The following is a 15948-nucleotide window of genomic DNA, read 5'->3' as shown; positions in this document are numbered from 1 at the left end:
TGCGGCCTGAATACGATCGAAGGGACAATACTTTCGCGGCTGAGACATAGGCAGCGAACGCTACGTATGCTGATATATGGACCCGTCTCGCGTTGATAGATACCAGAAACTTTACAACTTTAATTTTTCCCTCGACGTCAATTTTGGGTTTTAATCTTGACCTACACCTCGGACAGGGCGCGTCAGACAAGAAAAGAATTATTACCGCTACAATTAAATAACGCGCTCTCCCTCCGTGAATTGTATTTGGATCTCGGGACTTTGCGTATTTCATCTGAAAAGAGTTTACACTTTAGAAATGTCAGAGCACTTTTTTTTTAGACGAAAAGTATGGATTTAGTTATTTCGCGAATGCTTTCCTTGCCGTTGCTAGAAACAGAAGAAATAGACGTATTAACACAAGTCCCGCGCAGAGCAGGATGAGATCATGCAAAATAAAATAGCGTTTGACATTATGAATTGTTCAGTCGCGTTACATAACAATCCAATTATGTAATGCTTCTTCGACGTTTCAACTACACTGAATCGACAAGCGAAAGTTATATTAGCATACCAACAGATCTGATATTAATTATTTAATCTTATCGGACAGAAATATCGGCACGTGAGAAATCGCAGTAGTAGGCAATAATATATCAGATAAGATTGTAGTTTGTCCGACTGAAAGGTGATACCTATCGTTCTATGGCGCTAGCGATATGATTGATAATTATTATCATATGCGCCGCATTAGCCCCAACAGATTAACACGCGACCCGAAGGAATACCTTACCGATCAAGAAAGAAGGTATTCCTGTTCGGGACGTCCTGCATCAGGATTTTTTTCATCCACCTATTCGGGACCCTTATTCACGTCAGGTGGTATTCATACTCAGGTGGCCGGCTTGCATCTGGCGAACCCATTGTTCACATGTTAATGAAACACGGCCCCGGCTACGCCAACTTTTATCGCGGATATTTCAATTGCGCGTGCGAACAATTGATACTCCCGGCGTATATCCGCAATGGAAACATTCGGCGCCTTATCAAACTTGTAGATATCGCGATTTAACGCCGTGGATCAATCGTTTCGGACTGAATATTTTATACCAATTCGCGTATTCGTATCATTAAAAAAATTCGTTAATACTTTTTGACCGCGAGCTCCGGCAGCACCTTTGACGTATTAGCAGAAGATTCTCTACAATTTCGACAATGTAAATATTTTTTCCACTTTTGCGTAAATTGTCTCAACGTATGTTTTTTTTCTTGCAAAACTTACGCAACAATTTGTTCACTTCAGATTATTTTCAATCAGTCGGAAAAAATTATTTTAATATTTGCTGTCGGTAGAATATCTTAAATCTGACTTGATTGAAATGTTAGAATATTTTTAAACGATAGCGTCGCGATTATCATATTATCGTACTATGATTAAAGATAATTTATTATCTGGTATAGGTTTGGGGATTAAATAAAAGAAACGCACACTTGATTCTTTGCAAAAGTATAGTAATGATATTTGTACATCAGTGCTCTGTCATAAACAAGTATAAATTTTATCACATTTCATTGCATAATATCATGAAAATGTCTGTACATTTTCAAGCATCCTAGATCTGGAATGCGGAATATTTCTGACACAATACGCGACTATGTCCTGAGGATCAGACGCTCCCGCGATTGACGTCGTTCGCATCTACACTGTAATCGGCGAAGATAACTCTCGTTTCGGTCTCCCTTATTTTGCGAAATCGCGTTTATCTTCCTTTTCAAAACTTCATCTCGCGCATTATGTCAAAATGATAAATATCTACGTCTGTTTACACGAAACAGCCCGGAGCCTAAAATTCAGCGTACGGTTGCATCCGACTGTTTTCCGCATCGCCTTTATTATCTTTGTTGTTACGCGCGATATACACGAGATGTATTACGATAAAATTTAATGCAACGCGACTGAGATCACGGGCTGGTCCGGGCGATTCGCGTTTGGAGAGGCCGCTCGTCTCGGTGGATGTTTGCACGCGTGTACGCACCGAAGCGTTGCGAGTCGCTGCGAGGAAAAAATAAATGGACAACGGCGGAGAATTTGATACGTGCATTGGACTCGCGTTTAGAGAACACCGGGGCGTGTCCTACCCTATTTTGCATTTCCAATAGAACGTTATGATGCATTTTACGTCGCACGAGACATATTTCGCAAAATACGCGCTGCTTGCGCTTACGCCGGTAATTAGGTCGACGGCAAAGCGAATCGTCGCACGACAGCGGCGATACCTCAGCCTGTTTCTTCGATAAATACCACCTACGATTCCCGGTGGTCCGACGATTTGTAGTCCCCGGCTTAGACGATATAAAAATGCCCCCCGGTACGAGAGCTGCAATACTCGCGCTCGAAACAGCCGCTGCGGGCGGAAACGAAATTACGCACCGTGAACGCGCCCGATCGATTGCCGGGAAAAACGAGTTTAGCCCAGGCGCGGATCTCTCCTTCCTGTTCCGCGATGAATTTCCAAATCCAGAATCTTCGCTGACGGCTGATTGTCAGCCGGGGGTCCGATCCTTCCGGATCGCGCGGCGCTCATCAGCGTCGCCTCGCGAGCGGCCCGCTCGCGTACGGGAACGACGGATTGGTCATCAGGTAGTAGTTGCCGCGTGCGCTGAGGAGCGGCTTGTGGCCGCCCATGATGGACGTTTGCGAGCCGTTGCACAGGCCCAGCTTAAATCGGAGATAGCTGCTGCAGCTTCTCCCGTGGAACCCTACCGCGCTGTTGATAGACTCAGCGAAGAACCTGTACGAGCGAGCATGGGAACACGCGCCGCCGACATCCACCACGCAGCCGAGCTGCCTTTGACCGCCGTTGGGATAAAAGTCGACGTCTCCGATAGCCGCCAAGAAACCGAGGAGACCGCCGTTAGTATGAATGATCTCCACGTACTTTGCATCGCCGCTGGATATCCTGGACCCTGGACCGGCCAGACTGAAGCCGGGCAAAGCTGGATCTAGCCCTGGAACGCCATAAATTCACGCCATGTCAACGAATGATTATAATTTATTGATTAGATAGACATAACCGAGTTTTGCATTCGATGAAAAACATGAGCCGTGATGACATTCGATCGATGTGTGAAAAAGAATTTTTATGAAAAACGAAAAACTCTGCTAATCCACGCATTTGTGTTTATCGAACACGAATGAAAAATAAATGCCATTTTTTTAAAGATTTGATAAGTGTCAAAGAGCGTGGGTGTCGCGACTGCGAAAAATAATGACGCATTAATATTAAAGAGATACCATCGCGCTTTTTTCTACGTAAAGAGAAGTGAGAAATTAAATTCCTTCAATCGTTTATATAATCTTGAATATCTACGAGGCTCAATGAAAAGAGTGAAGAAAAATTTAATAAACCAATCAAAAGATGCAAAATACAACATCTATTTTCCGTCACGTCAAATGGCTCAGTCGAATATAAACGCTATTAGATGTAAAAATGTTAAAAACTTACCCACGACATAACTGATATCGCTGTTAGCGCTACGAGCAGCGATTCCAACTACATGGGCACCAAGAGAGTGGCCGACCAGGACGGTTTGCGACGAATCCATTCCGTGCTTTACGAGAAAATTGATCATAGTGGCGACGAATCGACCGACTAGCATGACACGCCTGCTAGCCCAAATATAGGGCCTGATACTTATAGAACTCCAGTCGACGACGATGACGTTGTAATTGTCGTACTGAAGATAAGCTGCACAAGAAGCGCCAGACATTAGCAGGCATAGTCTAATTGTAAGATCCGAAGAGAAATGACTCTGTCTTTCGATTCAGTCAAATTGAATTAATGTAAAAAGAAACTATCGTTCTATACTTCGAATTTCTAGCAGCGATTCTGTTAAATTACAAAATACGCCGTAACATTTCACGGCAAATGTTCACTTACCGTCGCGAACTAACGTGCACGCTACGCTGTCGCGAGAATTCATCCATCCATGAGTGACAAAACGCGTTGGTTTTGTGGGATCGAAGTTGCTGTTCTTCAGAGCATCCTCGTCGTCGACGTAGAGCTGCTTCGGATCGGTAGGATTGTCTTTTTTATGCAGATAGAAAAAGACACGCTTTGGAACTTCGCTGTCATCTATGTGCTCCTCGACGTCGTCCAACGTCAGCTTCACCAAATTCTCGTTGTCGTCGTACACGTACGCAACTTTATCTTTAAATAATGCGTAATCCAGCGGAGTAAAAATATCGTCTGGAAGCACCTCCTCTTTCACCGGCAGCCCTGCGCAATCGGAACAAGAAACTCGTAACATCGCATAGTGCAAAATGAAAAGGAAAATATATAAGAGAAATATGTCAAATATAAAACTTTATATTGTTATTGTAACAATTGCCTCTTTGTGTTCGAATTCACAAAGTTAAATGTGCGTATCTGGCATCGCCAACAAATTCATACTTTTTACAGAGAAACATGCAAATGTTATTTTTACCAGCTACGGTGCAGGCGAGCAAGGCACCAATTAGAACACGCATCTCCATGTTTAAGTGTTGCTAACACTGCACATTCAACCGCTTATAAAACACCCGAGTTCTGTCGGTATACTTATATACCATTTTAGCGATAAGATAAATTTCTTTTGCAGTTATATCGTAACTATAATCAATAATTTGATGATATCTGAGACGTCCTGTTCGGAGATCGCAATAACATTTGCATCGATATTTGCCGAATGCAAATTTACCGAAACACAAAGTTTCGTACGCTTTGTTAATATATGATTTGCGTTTTTAATCTTTAGAGATTAACATAATGATACAATAGTATACATATAATATTTATTTATTAATATTTTTATTTATTCAACGGTCATTTTATTAATCAGTTATTTTAACGCATACCGAATATCAACGATAAATAACAAGAATGAAACGTAAAGCTAAGTTATCATATAAATGACGAAGTTTAAAATCTTGCGATTAAAAAGGAAAGGATTTCGTTTAAGGTTTTAGAAGCTTTTTCCAGAGCTTGTTAAAAGTATACTTGACGAGTATATATCGATAATTAAACACAATAAATTATAAAGTTTCCAAAAAGAGCACAATAAAAAAACAGTATTATAATATTACAAAATAGAGACTGTCTATAAAAAAAAATACAAATTTTCAGGTAACACATTTCAATTTTATAAATCCTTGAATTTTTTACTGCTTCCTTTTACACGAATAGTTAACAATCGATTAGGAAAACTTAAAATGTAATATAAGGCAATCCTTAAATTTTGTATACTTAAAAAGTAAATTGATATGCATAAGTCTGAAATGTATTTAATTACAAGACACTAAACGTATCGTTAATTATAGATAAACTCTGAAACTTAGAAAAATTAGCGAAATGTATTTTAATCATATTTGAAAATTAAGATCTTTAAATAAAATGTCAAAACGAAGAAATTAATTTTGGCAAAACGAGAAATTTATAAAATCTGAAATATATAGAAAAAATAGCTACGGATTTTGAAATAATGAAAAAAGGAGTAATGAAGCATATCATATGCACATCGCATTTCTGAAGCAAAGTATAACTTTAGAAACATCAATTGAGAAAGAAAATATTTTTCTCCGACAAATCGGTTTTCGGTAAAACAATCTCGACATAATATTGGTGCCGTTTATTTTTTTGCAACGTTAATTATCTGATCCGCGTATCGTCCAATTCTATTGCTGTGTCGAGATTTGCCAGTTTTTCGCATCAGGTTCGCGTCGTAAATCAATTTCCTCTGTTCTCGTCGAGATTATTTGATACTCTTAATCAGCGGATGTTGACTTGACAAAGACCTTTTGTTAAGATCAAAAATTAAAAGATTAAAGAAGATTACAGAAATCACGCGCAACAGAGATTATTCTATCGCGCAGAAGAATTGTACACAAAACGCTAGAAATACGAAAATGCAAATTAATACAGCGTAACAATTCGATAAATCATATAATTTAAATATAAAACGATTGGTCAGCTCGTATTCCGCACATTCCAATATCCCTTGAAAGAGTTTAATATTTTAAGGATATTATTATTCTCTATTATTACATTAATTACATCGAGTTGATATCGGGTTAATGATATAATTAAGCTATCAAGTAAATAGAGTTTTTATGCAATTCACGCTTTGATTGTAACCTCATTTTGGACAATCAATTATTTGTATATCAATTGCGTTATCCGCATTATCAATCATTCTTATAAAACATCGATAAGCGTTAATTATCCATGTATATTTCGTTGGATTTTTAAACGGTGCCTTGAAATTTCATATGGTACAGATTGAACATCTGTTTACGCGATTTTATTCCGTGTATAATATTACACTGTGAAAGAATAGATGTACGTCGGAAAAGAATAATGCATCTTAATGTCACGGTGTAACGAGAAACGGAAATAAAGTTCGAGCGATTAAAAAAATGTAATATCTATGCTCTTCTCGGTACACACTCGATCTAATCTAGCGAATGTTAGTTAACAAAGATCATTGATAAAGAAACACGAAAAAATATATTATTAGAAGCGGATATCGAATCGTATTTAAAAAATACCAACGAATTGAAAGTGACACAGCGACAAGTATTAAAGATAATAATACTTTTTTTTTCCACATTGATTTATCACGTTAGAATATTAGAAAAATGGTAGGTATTTGCAGTGCGGCTATATCGACGCTTATTTGCGATATTTTGACGTACATTTTGCAACATGCATAAATCTCAAATGGGCATTGTTGACAAGTAGCAATGTCAAGCATTTCACGTGGAGCTGCGATAAGCGGACAATATCGGGCGATCTGATTGACCGATGTTTCGTTCTACGTGAGACCACGAGGTGAAGCGAGCGAGGTGAGGAACGACCTGCGAGAAGCGACTTACATGAGCTAGTAGGAAAATACGACCCCCTAAACGCGCGTGTTTTCCCACCGAGACATTTAATTCCCCCGTACTCGCGGGTTTTTATTCGTAATTGAGTCCTACGGCGCGGTCCCCGCGTCGCGTTTACGTAAATTTTAAAATATTCCAATTAGTATAATGAAATTAGCGCGCTTATGAAAATTTCGCGGCATTAGCCGGGACGCGGGGAAAGGCGGCGTTAACGTGTCTATGAAAATTTTCATTTGCACATTGACGTGAGAGACTGTTAAGCGAGCGCGGAAGGATTAAGAGACGGAAACCTGTTGTGGCGTGTGTTCTTTTTAAAAGCCGCGGCGGGTTCTCGCCCTCGGCGGTTACATTTCTCAGACAGAATCAAACAGGTTCGCTTCGCACACAGCGCGCGGGATAAAAACCAGTTTTAACGACCCGCTTGAAATTTTTATTGTACACAGAGCGCGCTCAGCGGAATGCATCCGATACAAATACTTTCCGATTTGCAGCGGCTATCGCCTTTGTTCCCGATGCGTTTACAGGTGTTGAATATTAAAATGAGATGAGTTTATCGGAAAAATCGGGACACGATCGGCTTACGTTTTCCCTGCAAACTCCTCGTTTACTTTCGCCTACCTCGCGTTATTTGCCGACTGCTCTAACGTAATTAACAACGATTAAATCGGCGATTAATAAATGTCGTTATTATTTTCGCGCATCTCGACGCGTGCTTGGAGATTTCTCTCGAAAATTAGGGGGGAAAAAATGGCACGAGAAAGGAAGACTGATTGGTCGCTCTTTAATTTTAAAATTTTCTCGGAAATTGATTTTTTTCGTACACGAAAAAGAATTTAAAAAAAGGAAATTTTTGTACATTTTTTTCGGCAAGGCGTAGGTTACTATGCTAGAACCGTGCAAAATTATGCTTAGATGACCGAAGACTCGACGTCCACGGTGCGGGCGCTTGCGTGAAGCTCGAAAATGAGGGGGACGACGGGGGGAAGCGAAGTGGGTGGTGGTCTGGGGGTGACGGGGGAACGGGGAGTTGGAGCTGTGAAAGCGAGGGCGCCTGCAGTGACTAGCCTCCATCGATTTACCGTGCGGCGCCATCTTGCCACCCTACGCCACGGGGGTTGACCACCCCTCTGCCACCCCCTTGTCCCCTCCCCCCCCGCCGCCGCCGCCGCCGCCGCCCGTCGGGGTCACCCCCCTCGAGGCAGAGGCAGACATTTTGAAAAATGATTCCGAAAGTCATCGTGGCCCGCACTGGCGTTTTTTAGCGGGCTCGACCCGGCCGCCCGGTCCGCCCGACATCCCTCTCTTTTTCGCGCTTGGTCTTTCGCACTCGAAGAGCAAGGGAAGAAAAAGCGGACGCGCGACAAAAAGAGGGAAAACTATCGCGGCAAAAGACGCGGAAATAAATGAGCGGCGTAGCGCGCTCTCGCCGGAGTCTGCGTGTTCTGGTTATTAAGCCCTAAGTGATGAGATTTTCGCTACGCCGAGCACCAGCCATAACAAAACGCGCCAACTTTTTCATCACATCGAGTCGCAACGATCGTCCCCCCTCCTTTTTTTTTTACAAACAGCGACATTAATCATCCCGCCGCGTTTATCTGAAATCATCGTGTCTCTAAGAATTCATCGACGTGACTGAAATATTTCCTCCTCTTAATACAAAAGCGTAAAGTAACCGTGACGCGCGAAAATAATTGAAATAGTTTTATTATTTGACCTTTTTTTTTTGGTCGAAATATCGACGGCCAGGGAAAAGGCTACTTTAATCTCTAAGGGACGATATCGTCGTTGCGCCGAGAATTTATGATTGCCGCTATATAATGTTGCGTCGAGCTATCAGTAATTATGCATACGGGTGGAGATCTATGTGTTCAAATACTAAACGGTTGACTTTCTAGAATTACTTATTTTCGGGAGGCATTAATTTCCGTAACTGCAGCTTCGGTATCATGTAGGCTGACTCGAAATTTGTGTCTATATAATTCACATAGCGGCACCATCTGTATACGCGCGCGCGCGCGCGCGTGTGTGTGTACATGAAGACATCGATATTGGACTTAAATTATGTACATCTTCCGAGAATATAGTTTTTCCATTGTTTTCCTTGAGCCAATGATTGACGCATTAGTTGGAATGAAATTACGAAGCACTTAAGAAGATCCCGACCATTTATACTGAAAGGACGTGATATTTTAAATGGACGGTTGCAGCCTGTGGCTGGACATTCCGAATCAAAAGAGGCGAGGAACAAAGGTCGACAGGAGAGAAAGATTTCAATCGTGTCTACCAATCGCGGGATAAACAATACGGGGCTTTCGAGAATGCACAGTGCGGTCGATCGGCTCTCGATTAATCAGAAAAAATTCTTGTTTTCGTGAAAAAAAGATCGCCATTCTAGACGATGGCGCAGGAACAAGGGACTCCGAAATCTCGTGGGAGACGTGCCACGTGTAGTGGCAAAATATATGAAACGTAATAAAAATAAACCTCTCGATGCGCAAAACATATCCAATAACATTTATTTTAGAGCGCCAAGCTATTATAATAGCGACGATCTAATAAAAACAATGATGAACGAGAGTTGGCGCACATTTTCAAATAACATCTCATTTATATTCCGCTCGGATAGAGTGCGATCCGCAGTGCGGCGAAAGTATGTCAAAGAGTGCTCGCGATACTTTTTCGCGCGGATGCGACACGAGAATGATGGAGAATAAGTCCAGATTAAATAAGAATGGCGGAGAAAGAAGCGCGATATTTCTGCTACTGGTGGTTCGCGAGATTAATAAGTAGGAAGCATGATGCAATTGAGGCGCGGCGAGGAGCAAAAAGGTTAACGGAAGAAGAGGCGGGGAGGGTGACGCAAATAAATAATGTAAAATAAGTTTCATCTGGAAACAAATCGATTCGTGCACGGGTTATCACAAAAACAGGCTTCATGTACGCATCCGCAATTGAATTTCGACGAGAATAATGGGCGATCGACAAATTTACAGAGTAGCGGTACATCGTCCTCGTTGCGCAATTATATTTTTATATCGTGCGTTTTACATATGCTTTACATTTAATTAATGAATGGCTACGTGCCACGATAACAAGGGACGCGTGCCCCTTTTTTTTCGCATGCGACGTCCAGCGAAAACGAAGGGAAAAAAACTTTGGCGACACTTTGAACTTGATTGAGAAGAATACAGTGCGATATAATTATTTTAATCATATAACGCGTACGAGTGAGAAAGAAAGAGAGGCGTCGTGTTAATTGTCGGCATCGAAATATCGCAAATTAATGACGTACGTTCAACTTACAGGTCACGCTGTCGAGAGATATGATGTTTCTTGGTATAATCGATAGGAGAATAGGACGACGAAAAACAAGTAAGTAGTAGTAGAAAGCGGTATAAACATAAGTGATAAATTGAAGAAAACTCGAGATCTGTCTATTCACCCCTTCTCTGCTAAATAAAGGGAAAAAAACCGCTCTCATATACGCGCGTGCTAAGACGCAAGAAGAAGCGTTGGTTGGACCAGCGCAAAAATAGGTTTCACGCTCGTACCGGTAATTGAATTTCGAGGAGGATAATGGGCGGCCGACAAATACGCGCGGTCGCGTTAGATCGCTTTCGATGTGTGGCGCGCGGGCATTCAGCCAGGCCAGGATGGATCCTTGATGGCTAGATTTAAAAAACCGTCCCCGTTTGCCACCCCGTCCCGCGTCCCCCGGTATAGCCGTCGCCATGTGTTACGGGGCAGGGGGAGGGTGGCGGTGCTTCGTAATGGTGGTATCGGCGATGGTAGTGGTAGCGGTCCAGTCGGCGGCCTCTATATAACTGATGGTGCTTCTGAGTGTCAGGGCCAGGCTGTCCACTTCTTTGCGTGCACGTGTGTGCGTGCGTGCATGCGCGTGTACAGGCGATTTGCACGTTGGCCGGTTTCTCTAAGTACAGCTAGCGTGCAGAGTGCCCCTCCCCCCCCCCCCGGGTGCTTTCTTTCGTACATGCGCGTTCTCACACTGATTTAAAGTAAACTTATCGCGATGAAAATATCAAGACGTTCCCCAGTTCTAAGCAACCGAAGCCTTTACGAACTAAGACTAAGAATAGTGAAACCTTAAAGTTTTAACAACGTCGGCGTTTCCTTGACCATACCTGGCATCTTTTAATAATACAGACAATTTATTGCGTAAAATATTACTTTAGCCAGGGTTTGAACCTGGACCTCCCTACACTGTAGGCGGGCGTCTTACCAATTCGACCACCGACTCACCGCGGGTGAGACGCCCGCCTAGGTAGGAATGTACAAGTTCAAACCCTGGCTGAAGTAATATTTTTCGCAATAAATTTTTTGTATTATTAAAAGATGCCAGGTATGGAGAAAACACTGAGACGTTGTTAATTACCGCTGGCGACATTGAAGAATTCTGATTACTTAAAGTTTTACCTCAATTGTAATTTAAGTCTACATTAATAAAGGATTATAATTTTTGAGCATAGAAAATCATATGCGATTCTTATTACGAGTATTGTAAAGGCTAAATGAAATTATCACTGAATCAAATTTCCACTAAGAAAAGCTCGGCGAGATAAGAGAAATTAATTCGCTATCTCGTACATCTGTAACAAGAGTTGCGCTATATCTTAATACCAAGAAATTATTTGTTCTAGGCCAGTGACTCGTGTTTATCAATAATAGAATGTTTTACAATTAAGGAAGCTTCTCGATAAGATTTTATCACGTTTGAGATAAGTGTCATAAGTAAAAGATAAGACAATTGTAAATTTTTAAAACGCAGATGTATAGTATCGTTAAATATAAAGATTAGCCTTTTGACATATTAATTTAATTATCCACAAAATGAATCAATAGTTCGTTGTGTCAATCGCGTAATTAATTAATTGATAACATATAAAAACTAATCAATTTTCTATCAAAGTTTCGTTATCTGTTTTATGTTTTATAACTGATTGCTTGATTAAGTTTTGTCTTATCAAACTTTTAGTTTTCTCGGACCATCTACTGATGGGTCACTTTTCATAAAGCTCTCTCTCTCTCTCAAATTCATTTTTCGCGATTCCAAACATATGTCGTATCAGTCACGAGTTGTTAATTAACATTCGAAGACCGATCAGCTTCCGAGGCAAGAACTTGATCTGCTCAGCAAACGCGTCTGCCTTATCGAAGTTATTTTCACTCGAAGCTCTGCGGTGCTCGTTGTCGTGTGTTTCCTCGGGATTACCCGTTAAGCGGTGCAAGTAGAACTCCGGCTTCATCGATGATATTGAAAAGGAAGGTGGGAAACGTAGTCGGCGCGCGCGGTACGGGGCGAAAATAAAAGAAAACGCAGTCGGTGCGACGAGTCAATTAAGGTCGATCGAGGAATCGTCCTCCGCCTATCGCGCATACACGTGCATAAATGTTCACACACACCCACACAAATATAGATATAGATATAGATATATATATATAGATATATGACGGATCTATTGAACGGCTGACGAGAGCGAATACGTTGAGCGTGAATTGAACGAGTGCGAAAGAGAGGCCGGAAGCTGACAAGAGGGAAGGGAATATCCGGGGTCAAACGTTAATACGCGTATACAGGAACGAGCGAAGGAACGATGCCAGGTCCAATCCTCCTGACAATAATCGGATTGATTAAAAGTCGCCGTCGTTCACCACCACGAAAACCGCCGTTCGTAAGCGAACACGGGATGATCGCAGGCGAGCCCGGCGCTCGGGCGCGGGTGTGCGAGCAATTTATAGGTGCGTTTTATATATGCCCCATATATATATGTATATATATATATATATCTACATGTGTGTGTACGTGTACGTGTATTCACGGCGGACCGTGTATGCACGGACGAACGTGAAATCGCGTTCGCGTCGCGAGCACACCCGGTGAAAAGCGCCACGTCGCCGCGTTCGCCGTTAATGAGCTCGTAATTGCGCGCGGCCAGATTGTACTTGCGCGAGACGTGAGGTAAAAATTGGAGAACCGTCTTCGGCGGGAGAAAGACGCGAGTTATATACTGATCAACCCCGCGCGACACGGCAGGGCGTACGACCGCGTGGTAGTGATTGGTCACTGGGAGCTAATTTGGACTTATCTCACTGCTCATCTCTTTCTCTGTTGCCCTACGGAGAGGAAAAGAGTTCGGCAATCTCGTAATTATTCAGCAGGAGACGCGACTGTATCAAAGCGGCGCTCTAATTCCATTAGGACCGAGTAAGATAACTCGTGATTACGGGGCGGGTTTGAAAGGTGGTCCGAGAGGACGAAAGAGAGCCGGGGGCGAAGGTGGGTGAGTTCGCCTCGAGTCAAGGCGATGCGATACGATCGATATTTTTGACTGCAATTTAGTCTGCATTTAATCAACGTTTAATCACCTCATCAACGGGCCAAGTTAATCCAAGCGAGCTACCTACCGCTGCAGCCGCTTCTATGTATGCCCTAGCACGACGACGCCATGTTTAAACTCATCATTATTCGGCGCACTAATAGAGCCGCACCGAGGAAAATTCTCTCGGGATTCTGACTCGCGTAAAAAGGTGAACGAGCCGCGCTGAATAGCGATCGAAGGCTGAAAGGCTGCATGTCCAAACCGGTGCGCCGAGAATTGAAAGAACGTTATATTTTATGAAGCTCTATTTGCAGTAAATTGTGAAATAAAATAGTAACTCGAAGTATATGTAAACGTTTCATTTTATTCGGATATTCAGTATCAAATGTTATGCAAATTGTGTCCTGAAGACTCCGTAAAATTATTAAAAATACGGTGAAAATATATTATTTATGTGTGTTCTTGAAATATAAAAATCACTCGATCATTGTCATCATTCATTAGGCGCGAGCTACGTCAAAATTGTACGAAATTCTACGTCGATATCTTTTTTCCCGAAATACTGCAAAGCGTTTAGTGCATTATTGCGTTAATGTCGCCGAAAGAATCCCAGGTCCTAACAATAGTAAAACTGGTAGACCGTCCTTTTAATTGTGTAAAGAAATTAACGCAGTAAAGTCCGCGTCGCATTTAGCCCTTTATGGGCCACAGAGTCGTTTCGAAGGTCTAAATTACCAAGGGCCGGTCCTTCGAGTTCAGGGCCGACACCCCCGACCCCCTCCGTCTCAACCGGGGTTCTCCATTCCCTTCAGTCCCTTAACGCCCAACGCGGCTGCCGACCTCTATAAATTCCCTCAGGATTTTTCTTTTCTCTACTTGCCTTAATTAAAGCCCTCCCTTGCTAGCCGTGTTACTACGCCTATGGACCCGCCCTTTCGCGTCACATTTACCCCTAGCTATGACATTTCCACTCCGGACAGGTACATGACTCTGACTAAATGTCAGACAGTACGAAGGATGTCGAGCCTTTTAAAATTACGTAACGATTACGTTACACGAAAATACACTTGCCTCGCGTTTTACCCTGTCACTTACGGAAAGCATAACTTTCAAATGCCTTGAAAGAAAGTTTCATTCATATAGCGAAAAATAGAATATACACGAAAGTCTCACGTAAATAAAAATCACACATACGTTTGATATAATCACGGCTTTAAGAAAATAGAATTTTAACTTCTTTTAACAATAGTTCATTAATTTTATTGTTGAAATAGAAGTAATTCAATAATTTAGAATGCATTTAATAATTTCAAGCCTCTTTAGCCTATTATCTATTAAATGTACGTTCTTTAAAAAATTAATTGTCGAGTTCACGTAAACATGTGAAAAAAAACCTTGCATAAGTTTGCTCGGAAATTTCGTAGACACCCGGTAGCTTCGTTATTTATTTGCAGAAAGTCCACTCGCATAGCGAAAATGCCATTTTCCGTCGTAGCTGTAAAAGTTTCGCGAGTCGAGGGCGTAAGGAATTCCTTAAGCTAAAAGCATACGTGTCCCCATCCCCCGGTTTAAAAACTTTCATCCCTTCTACGGGTGCGCTGGTGTGGGTGGTTGTGAAGTAGTTTGAAAAGTTTTCGCGCGCAAAAAGCCGAGCTTTTCGCACTTTTCTTCGTCGTCTGCGCGAAAGGATGTGCGCGGTATTGTCGAAGGAGGGTGAAGTCGCAGGGGTTGGTGGAGGTGGAGATGCGATGGTCGTGCGATGTTAGTGGCGACGGCAACGTTGGGGGTGGCATCTGAGGGTTCGAAGAAGGAGCCCCGAGAGTGGGGAGATCGACAGATAAGAGGAAACGAGAACGAGGGAGACGGAGCGAAATAGCGAAGGGTGGGGATATCAAGCCCTTCGCAACAACAGGACGAAATATTAAAATTCTTAGGCGAATAGTGGCGGAATACTTGAAGAATTAATTTCACATTTTTTATACGAGGTGTTTTATGGGGCAATAGCAGTTTTTATTTCAACGCATAACGAGTTGTGTTTCATTGTAATTTAAATAAAAATTGTTTCGTTTGAATGGCTTTATGGAAAAAATAAGTATTGAAAAAAGTCGGATTTTATCATTTGTTATATAACATATATCGTCATCGAAAAAAAAAAGCAAATGTCAGTGAAGATGTTTAATCGTGAAATGTTACGCACATATTTGCAAAACCAGCTAGAACTTTATGTCTTTGTTCGAATATCTTTTTTAAACGTAACATCAATCGGAACGTACAATGGAATATCTCGTATAATTTATATATACATATTGTTATTTAAAATTACTTTTTTTATATAATTGTTTCAATCGTTTTACCGCGCTAATGAATATTGATCGATACCATCTCTCGAACGCCAAGCGATGATAAATTCGCGTGTCACGGATCCTTTCTGAAAAGCGAGCTTTAAACAAGGCGAAAGACAGGTTGCACAGCCTGGACGAAATATTCAGCCGTGGAAGAAGATACATTGGACGAAATCGAGCACCTCCATTGCTCGAGGCGAGCCGTTCCGAGAATTTAGAATGAACTCTACGAAATCGTGCCTTCCTATGTAGGCGCGCGCGTTTGCATAGGGTGCAGGTGCAAACGGAGGTTCTATTGGTAAACCGTGGTAGGTGATAGGGACACACAGGGCGGCATCACGAAGTACCTATGTACAGCACACGTAGT

General features: G+C 42.0%; 1 protein-coding gene across 1 annotated transcript; it reads right to left on the bottom strand.

Annotated features, from left to right (window-relative positions):
* Window positions 1-1470: 1470 nt before the first annotated feature.
* LOC105567715 (pancreatic triacylglycerol lipase-like) lies at window positions 1471-4578 on the bottom strand. Its single transcript, XM_012022798.1, has 4 exons — window positions 4468-4578; window positions 3921-4259; window positions 3486-3728; window positions 1471-2988 (listed from the first exon to the last, which is right to left on the bottom strand). The coding sequence occupies exons 1-4, from the start codon at window positions 4514-4516 to the stop codon at window positions 2564-2566; spliced, it is 1056 nt and encodes a 351-aa protein (XP_011878188.1). The 5' UTR covers window positions 4517-4578; the 3' UTR covers window positions 1471-2563.
* Between the last annotated feature and the right edge of the window lie 11370 nt (window positions 4579-15948).

The sequence above is a fragment of the Vollenhovia emeryi genome, unplaced genomic scaffold (assembly GCF_000949405.1).
Source record: "Vollenhovia emeryi isolate VEMERY1.0 unplaced genomic scaffold, V.emery_V1.0 DF939135.1, whole genome shotgun sequence".
NCBI classification, from domain to species: domain Eukaryota; kingdom Metazoa; phylum Arthropoda; class Insecta; order Hymenoptera; family Formicidae; genus Vollenhovia; species Vollenhovia emeryi.
The sequence above is the reverse complement of the archived record's forward strand: the minus strand, read 5'-3'. Positions and strand labels throughout refer to the sequence as shown.

Excerpts from the sequence above, each read along its gene's own strand:
- LOC105567715 (XM_012022798.1), bottom strand. The coding sequence starts at position 4,516 with ATGGAGATGCGTGTTCTAATTGGTGCCTTGCTCGCCTGCACCGTAGCT. Across the intron at positions 3,729-3,920 it reads GTGCACGTTAGTTCGCGACG|CTTATCTTCAGTACGACAAT; the intron begins GTAAGTGAACAT and ends CTTCTTGTGCAG. Across the intron at positions 2,989-3,485 it reads CGATATCAGTTATGTCGTGG|GGCTAGATCCAGCTTTGCCC; the intron begins GTAAGTTTTTAA and ends ATGGCGTTCCAG.